Source organism: Antrostomus carolinensis, unplaced genomic scaffold, assembly GCF_000700745.2.
Source record: "Antrostomus carolinensis isolate BGI_N321 unplaced genomic scaffold, ASM70074v2 scaffold16626, whole genome shotgun sequence".
NCBI lineage: Eukaryota > Metazoa > Chordata > Aves > Caprimulgiformes > Caprimulgidae > Antrostomus > Antrostomus carolinensis.
Genome location: NW_010319941.1, coordinates 1 through 8,950, shown reverse-complemented (window position 1 = coordinate 8,950; position 8,950 = coordinate 1). Strand labels below are relative to the sequence as shown.

General features: G+C 53.3%; 1 protein-coding gene across 1 annotated transcript in view; it reads right to left on the bottom strand.

Moving 5' to 3' along the window:
* PTTG1IP (PTTG1 interacting protein) overlaps positions 1-5,859 on the bottom strand; it is a gene marked incomplete at its 5' end in the record, with an annotated part of 6,572 nt that extends 713 nt beyond the window's left edge. The window contains 5 exons of the mRNA XM_010169452.1: positions 990-1,036; positions 1,412-1,483; positions 1,591-1,693; positions 4,831-4,939; positions 5,807-5,859. Of these exons, the coding sequence (XP_010167754.1) occupies positions 990-1,036; positions 1,412-1,483; positions 1,591-1,693; positions 4,831-4,939; positions 5,807-5,859 (384 nt within the window). The remainder of the gene's footprint in view (positions 1-989; positions 1,037-1,411; positions 1,484-1,590; positions 1,694-4,830; positions 4,940-5,806) is intronic.
* Positions 5,860-8,950: the final 3,091 nt, after the last annotated feature.

Sequence of the window (8,950 nt, the reverse complement as noted above, 5' to 3'; positions counted from 1 at the left end):
GAGCCAACCCAGCCAGGGACCCCCTGATCTCCTGCCCAACCTGGACCTCAGAGACCCCCCCCATCTTCTGCCCAACCTGGACCTGCAGCTGGCAGCAGCTGCTGGCAGAGGAAAGGTCTCCAGCTTTTCCTACAGCCCCCACCAAAGCCAGAGACCACCACGCTTGGTGTGCGTGAGCCCAGCTGCTCCCTGCTCCATGGCCATCCTGGGAGAGCTCCCCATGGCCCCACTGGCCAGGCAGGAGAGACTCCTCCACCAGCTCCAAGCCAACGGCTGCTCCCCACTTCCTTCCAGCCTGCTGTGCCCCTCAGGCAGATCCTCACCCACCCTGGGGTCATGGGACTCACTGGAAGGACAGTCCAGCCCCAGGAGGGACCCTGTGCACTCCCAGCACCCAGGGGACTGAGCCACCTCTCTGGGAACCGCTGCTGGCAGAGGACTAGCTCCATGGTCGAGCTGGCACCTGCTCTGTGCTCCTGCAGCTGTGAGCACCCATGCTCATGCCTGGCCTCTGACCCTGAGCTGCTGGCTCTTTGGCTACTTGCTGCCCACAGTGCTGCCGAAAGGCCATGCCCAAATGGCAGCTCCGTTACAGCTGGTGCTGTGTCCACCAGCTTCTGCTTCTCCCCTCCAGTCAAGCCCCAGCAGCTTCTCCCACATGGTGAGTTTGAAACACTCCCTCTTCCATCTCCAAGAGGAACAGCCACATGCTGTGACCTGAGCAGCTCTACACTTGGTCCCAGAGGGAATGGGGGAAGCGGAGACTGTTTTTGCAGCTGGCCAGGTCTCCTCTTGAGGTTTAGAACTTATCAACATTCTTCTCATAACAAATCCCACACTGAAACTGACACACAGCTATTCTAGATACTGAGAAGAAAATTAACTCTATCCTAGCAAAACCAGGACACCTCTGCACCATAGCAAGGATTACAGTTACTGAGGCTGCTCGATCTGCAGCTTAATTTGAATCGCTTGCATCAGCACTGTACCATATTTTCTTCGGATTTCATCATGCCGTGATTTCATCTCTGCTCTCCTGCAAGAAGCAAAGAGAAAAACCATGAGTCAATGACCAGTGATAAAAAAACAACCAAGAGGAGCTACAGCTCCTTGCTTCTTCCCAACCCACAGAGCTCCAGGTTTGCTCAGCCCCTCATGCCCACCTCCCCACCTCCTGGAGGCACAGGGGACCACCAGAGCCCACACACATCTATCCAACTCCCCAAGGGCCAGTGACAACACTGTTGTGATGCTGCATCCATGAGTCACCTCAGAAAGACGTCGCTTGTGAGGTTTACGCTTGAGCTGGGGTTGAAGCAGCCGCTGGCTCCACATGTTGAGCCCCACACACCTCCTGGCACAGTGTTTGATGATAGGACAAACTGGTCTGCAGCCTGTGGCACAACCTCACCTCTCCTCCTGCTCCTGCCTTCCCCGCCTCTTCTCCCGCTCCCTGGCCGCTCTCTCGTCATCCTTGTCTGGCCTGACAGACAGAAAAGCCTGTTAGTGGTGCCCAGCACTCAGTTCTCCAACAGCACCTGGTTGCATCTGAGCTACTCTCAGAACCCAGGGAACCCCTCTGATACTTGCTTTTTGCTCTTTTTCTTACAACAGCAGCAGCAGCAGACCCCCAACATGATCAGGATCGTTCCTCCCACCACAGACATTGCAATGATCAGGGCTTCAAAGTTCACTAGAGGATTCAACAAGACGTGGTTAGCACATACATGGCTGCCTGGGAGATAAAATATTTAAAAACACGTGGCAACTGTCACCAGCAGCTTTAGTCACTGGGCTTGAGACTTCTGTAGCAGCCTGAGAGAGCAAGGTGGACATCGTTATCTGTAGGTATACGAAGTGTTAGCACCAGCATGTACACATCAACATGTAGCTGCTAACTAGAGTGCTTGGTTACCGGCTGTGAAGGAAGGCAAGAACAAACGGACTCAGGTCAAACTCCTCTGGCAGAAACAGGAGCAAAGCTGTCTTAATTGCTAATCCGGGTGAACAGTAACCCATCAAGGGGAAAAAAAAACTGCTGAGGAGCAACTTCTGACACAGAAGCCACAGCTGGCTCTGGAGTCAGCCTCACAAGTCATCTCAGATGAGATGACAGTGGACTGGAGGCACTTACGGGTGTCTGGAGTCCTTGGGTGAGAGACAACACTACACAAGATCTGTTGGGATTTATCGGTTTGGAGCCAGCAGTGCTGCTCAAGCAGCTGAAGGCAGAGGGCTGCTTCATGCACCCCACCACCACATCTCCCCAGGGCTTGGGGGACTTCCTTACCCACGCACAGCACAGAACCCGCTGGGATGTGGTGGTGAAGCAGCAGCCTTCATCCCTGGCCCAGGGAGGCAGTCATCCGACTCAGCTCCTGCAGTAATAAACCCAACACATCTAGACATTGCCTGAAATCCTTTACCACACAGAGGGGTTTCTTCCAAGTACAATTCAGACTGTTCAGAGACCTGGGCCTCTGGAAATATTTGTTTAGGAGCCACATAGCAGCCAAGTGACAGAAATCCTAGTGCACCTCAGCCTGCTCAGAGCACTTCTGATCCCCTCTTCTCCCTGTGGCTCAGACCACGAGCCTAGTGGGAAGCCTGAGCACCACACGTGCTGCATTTCAGGGCACTGCAGGAGATGCCTGCCTGTCCCCTGGCTGAAGGGACTCAGTCGTAGCAGGCTTCTTGGGGTCCTCCAGACTGAGCTGACTCCACCACTGAACTCACAGTGGAGAGCTTCATCGCTGCCAACAACTGTGCCATCTGACCCTCAAACCACACTGCATCCCTACCCAGGTTACCCTAACAAGCACCATGTAAGGATTGTGGTTTCAGATGCCACCCACAGGCAGCTGCTGTGACCTAGCAGGTCACCAAAAAGACCAGAAGTCAGCAAGCCACCAGCCTGCAGATGCTTGTGTTTGTCCCCACGGGTGGGCTTGTGCAGCCACCCAGCAGCAGGAAGGTCTGCAGGTCTGTGTTCCCAGTAAGGCTTGGAAAAAGCTGGTATGAGACCTGACTGGCCATGGTATCATCTTGCTTCAAAGCAAGGTGAAGCTTTCGCTGGCTGCACTGTGACAGACCCATGGATTCACGCAGGGGACAACCCAAAAGCCAAGGATCAGAAGTCAACCCAGTGGGGGTGAGACAAACCCAAGCAGGTTCTTCAGCTCAAAATGGAGTTTCTCCACCAGCACACATCTGTGTTGGTGCTTCTGAAACCTTGGGGGTTGAGATCACCCCTTTCCACAGCAAGAGGTCCAGAGGTCCGTGGCAGAGCACCGGACATTCCTCCACCTAACAAAAGCTTAAGTCACACACACACACAAAAAAAAGCAGACTCATTTAAGAGCTAATCTCCCCCAGGACTAATCTCCTCTAAAGCGAGTTTTGCAAGCTAAGGAATGCGTTTTTCTATAATGAAACCTTTTGTGAAGCTCCTCACATACAAACTAGTATTTCAAGGTCTTACATAAGTTTCCAAAAAGCAGAATGTAGTGCCCACTAAGAGGAGATTCTTCCTCCACAACATATGGGAGCGGTTTTAACACTCGTGTAGCTAGAGAAGAGAGCCCAGCCTCAAGCACAATAGATATCATATGACCACAATTCAATTCCAAGTTTCCTGTCAAGGGGACAGTAAGAGAAATCAAGTCCCAGCTTGCTTCCTCACTGCCCCAGCTCCTTCAGCCTGTCTGAGCATGAGCATGCACCAAGCTTGGTCAAAACAAGACCCTAATTTATCTAGAAACCCACTAGAAAGCAGAGCACCATGGAGGAAAGGCAGCCACCAGTCAGCCAGAAAAAGCTCCCGGAGGTGACCTGGCCACAGACAACCAGCTGCAGCACAATTGATGCAGGGCTCATTTTGGAAGAGGGTGTTTTCTCAGGTGGGCAAGAGCTGAGCAGGACTGCAGCATGCTCAGCACTAAACCCACACAGGCCTCCAGAGAAGTCACCTTGCTTTGGATTCCAAGAGCCCCTGTGAATTTGAGCAGCTGAGGGAACTGGGGTTGTTGATCCTGGAGAAAAGGAGGCTGAGGAGAGACCTTCTGGCTCTCTCCAGCTCCCTGAAAGGAGGGTGTAGAGAGGTGGGGGTGGGTCTGTTCAACCAAGGAACAAGTGACAGGACAAGAGGAAATGGCCTCAAGTTGCTCCAAGGGCAGTTGAGATTGGATGTGAGGAAGAATTTCTTTGCAGAAAGGGTTCTGAGGCATTGGCAGGGGTTGCCCAGGGCAGTGGTGGAGGCCCCATCCCTGGAGGGATTGAAGAGTCAAGTAGACATAATGCTGAGGGACATGGGTTAGTCAGGGACTTGTCCAATCATTAAACTCACACTGACTCAATGATCTTAGAGGGCTTTTCCAATCCAGGCAGTTCTGTAATTTTAAGAGCCTGCCTGGGACAGCAGCCCCACTGCTAAATGTGAAGAGCCAGAAGCAGTGCAAGGAAAAATTCATGGGGTGCAGGTGGAGCTGTGAAGAGCCAGACACTGGTGTGCATACCCTGAGCACCAGGAAGGATTGCACAACTCTTCTTCCTAGCCACTAGCTGCATTTGGAAGCCTCCATCACACCAAAGCATGAAGAACATATTTAGAGTAGCTAAAGCCCCACAGGTCTTCTTGCCAGAAGGCAGGGAACTGCTCACACTCCGCTTTCTCATCCGCGCTTCAGGGAGTTTGCAGAACCCTGATTGACTTCAGCCTGTCACTGTGATGCCAGCAGTGAGAAAAGGAGGCTAGGGAAACCTCCTAGTATCACCAGCGCATGCAGTGATCACTCGCTAAAGGTGGAGATCACTCCAGTGCCATCCACTTACCCCAGCAGACTCCCCAGCGTGCAGAGTGGAGCTCACAGAGGTCAGCCGGAGGGAGGACTCTTCGGACGGGATACTCCACACATCTACTGCTGCTGGCACACCACAGGCACTGGGACACAGGAACCAGGCAGCACAGCGTTACTGGTGTGTAGCAGCACTTCCAGTTAGCCCCAGTAACAGGGCCACCACCACCACCTGATTCTGAGGACCAGTACCACCTTGCAGGCTGCATCAGGCTTGCCTGCCAATTTCTAGAGCAAGCAGAGATGCTGAGAGCCCTTCTCCTGGCTTGCATGGTGGTAGTAACCACCAAACCCTTCATGTTTATTCCACACAGCATTTTTAGGACAAGAAGGAAGCCTCTGGGACAGCCATTCAAGGCAGAGCTGATGAGCAGGAGAGGTTTGTGTGTGCCCTCACGATCCCTTCTCAGCCAGACTACCCATGGCAGCTTTGCACCTCCTCTCCTGGTGGCTCCAACCCCCGTTAGCATTCCATTGGGTTTGGTCAAACTGGTTCTGGTAAAATCAGCTGTGAGATCTGACTCAAGTTCAAGTTTGCTGATATCAGAGATAAGGCAGCAGAGGTTGGCAGGACACAAGGTATGCATCCCACACTCACCCAATGCCACAGCACCCACAGACCAGTGAGAAGACAGCTTGACCAGCTAGTCCAGCCCAATCAGCTATTTCACTGTGTGTCCACCTGGCAGTGTCTCCCATTCATGAGGAAGAGCTCAGCAATTCCATTACTCGACTCAAAAAGCACCCAAGCAGTTTCTAGCAACCTCTTTCCCGAGCACCAAGGGGGTCGCCCTCTCACTGACATGGGTGGGTGGCATTTGCAGTGTGCTCAGGACCAGGGCAGGGGAGAAGCCCCCTCTCCAGGAGGGAAACTGCTCCACAAGAGCCCCACAAAGCCCACGCTATGTTTTCAGGCATCACAAGAGGTTGGGAGTTTTACTGCTGCTACTTACGGTGACATTCTTCAGACACTCCTCGCAGGTCCTGTTCGTGTACTGGTGACAATCTACAGGAAGGAAAAAAAAGACACCTCAGTACTTTGAAGAGCTTCTCAGTGGTTTGAAACTCCGGGCTCCTCACAGCCTGCTCCTGCCCACTGCTTCACCCACTCTGGGAGGTGCTCACTCCCATCAGACCCACAGCAACGCTGCTGCAAGAGCTGCCTGCTTCAAAACACACTTGTGTCACAGGGGAAGGCCCAAATGCAAATGAATCACAGACTGGTTTGGGTTGGAAGGGACCTTAAAGCTCATCCAGTTCCAACCCCCCTGCCATCAGCAGGGACACCTTCCACTAGACCAGGTTGCTCAAAGCCTCATCCAACCTGGCCTTCAACACTTCCAGGGAGGAGCAGCCACAGCTTCTCTGGGCAACCTGGGCCAGTGTCTCACCACCCTCCCAGCAAACAATTTCTTCCTCAGATCTTTCAATCTCCCCTCTTCCAGTTTCAAGCCATCACCCCTTGTCCTGTCACTCCCTGCCCCTGTCACAAGTCCCTCCCCACCCTTCCTGTAGCCCCTTAAGGTACTAGAAGGCTGCTAGAAGGTCTCCTTGGAGACTTCTCCAGGTTGAACAAGCCCAGCTCCCTCAACCTTTCTTCACAAGACAATCAAATGGAAGTCACCTGCCTTGCTTGTGCTAATCCAAAGCCCTGAGCTGCAAGTTCCTCTCCCTGGGTCTTATTCCCCTAAAAGCCTGAGTATCTGCCGTGGATGGCCAGCAGGCAGTGGGACAGCTGGGGGACATAGGTGGGGTTGGTCTGAAGGGACCCTGTGACGATGAGGACAAGCACCAGGCAGGCTGTCCAGCCCTGTATCACCAGATGATGGAGCAGCTCAAGCAAACAAGTACCAGACAAGGAAGTTACTACCAGAAAAAGCAGAAACAGGGAAGCACAAGAGGGGACATGCAGGATGAGGGCTGTACCCCACCCCAGCCAATTCCCTTCCCTTCCCTTCTTCCAAACCCTTCTTCCACAGGAAACACTCCAAGTGATGGGACCAGCACCGCACCTGAAACCTGCACCCATGTTTAGAACCTGTTCCCACCCCCATTTGTCAGAGGGAGACCCCTGCTCTACAGACACAGGCTCCCATCACCAGTGTCACCATGGACAATGGCATCCCCAGGGGGCACAGATCAGCTGGGCAGGGGGAGGGATCAGGATTGAATCCAGGTCACTGTGGCTCAGTCCAGTTGCCTGCCTGGCCTTGCCCACAGCTCCTGGCAGCACTGGCTCTTTGGGAAAGTCTTCCTACAGGACACTCGTCTGCTATTTCATGGCCATGCTCCTCAGACCCTCAGGAAGGGGGGTTTGTCAGCCCTGGAGGATCAGCCATTTAAACCTCACCCCTGCCTAAAGAGTCAAAGCATCAGCCTGTTTGACTGTTGTTTAAAAAACAAAACAAAACAAACCACAAACCAATTTGCCTGACTACTCAGTAATCAGTGGAAGAAGGCTCACTGCTTCACAGCATCTTGATCAGGGAAAAAAATAATGGAATCATAGAATCATTTTGGTTGGAAAAGCCCTCTAAGATCATCAAGTCTAATCACTAACCTCACACTGAGAAGTCCCAACTAAACCATGTCCCTCAGCACTATGTCTACACGACTCTTCAATCCCTCCAGGGATGGGGACTCCACCACTGCCCTGGGCAACCCCTGCCAATGCCTCTGAACCCTTTCTGCAAAGAAACTCTTCCTCACATCCAATCTCAATTGCCCTTGGTGCAACTTGAGGCCATTTCCTCTTGTCCTGTCACTTGTTCCTTGGTTGAACAGACCCACCCCCACCTCTCCACCCTCCTTTCAAGCAGTTCAGTCCCAGAGGTGGTTGTTTTCCACCCTCACTAGCAGCAAAGCTGCATTCTTCTCTCTCCAGCTGGCAGGAACCCTCAGCTGTGACCCACTGTCAACAGTCACATGCTCTGCGCAGCCCTCCAAACAACTGGGCAATTTATTAACATAGCTCAGATAAGGGTGTTTACACGCCGCCTGAGGAGGCCGAGATTGCAAATTTTAAACACTTTAGGACGCCTGAGTCTTCCCTGTTTCTCCAACTGAAGCCAGAAAAAGCATCACGGTGCCTGAGACTGTTTGCTTACTTGGAGTCACCAAAAAGCCCTTGCGCACCACAGGAACCCATCGGCAGGCAAAAAGAGAGCAGGAGGTTTTAACTGGGCTTCCTACAGCTCTGTCCCCTCTCCTGGGGTTCACTCCCTGAGCTGTTAAGTCAAAGTCACCCTCTGACAGCCAGATGGGAACAGGCCATTTCCAGGACCTTGAAGTCCTCTAGGACCTATGTTTTGACCCCAATGCCGGGTCTCAGGGGACCAGCCCACTCACACAGGATGGCACGGGCATCACTGCAGTCCTTGGGGACAGAGGTGGCAAAGCAGCTCTTGCTGGGCTAGAAGCCTCCTGGACAATGCTGTTGCCTCCAAGAGAAGCGAAGTGAGTGGCTTGGAGCAGAAGGAAGACAGCAAAACACGTGCTGGTCCTTGTTCTTCTCCCAGACGGAGCCACCACACAGCCATCAGAGGGCTGGTCACAGCAGAACACTTCCTCGCTCAGAAGAGTGGGCCAAGTGGGCCAACTTCTTGGGACACCTCTAAAGGAGTGTCCCCACACTTTGATAGAACTTCTGCTCTACCTGTCACAGCACCCATGGGGCTATGCTATGTCCTCCACCCACCAAGAAGAAGCAGTTGGTCACCCGGATCTTTTTTTTTCATCTCCTTCCTGCTTGGCCGCTCCCAGCTGGAGCCTCCCCCAGCCAGTCTCCCCTGGCTCTGACGAGGATCTCCTCCCAAGGGCCACTGGTGGGGACCTGCCTGCCCAGCAAGTCCCCTCTGCCCAGGACAGTAGCCAACTCCCACCCAAGCTGTTACTATCACTAAATGACCAGTCCCCTTCCAGTGGCAACTGGAAAGGTGGCCAGTAAAGCCTCTCTTCCAGCACCCCATCTGCCAGACTTTGGGGACACACACCAGTGTCCTGTGCTGTGCAGGATCGTACCCCATGGAGCTCCCAGCAAGGGACCTGTCACCCACTCACTGCCTGTCCCTGTCCTGAGTGGCCACAGGGCCCTGCCC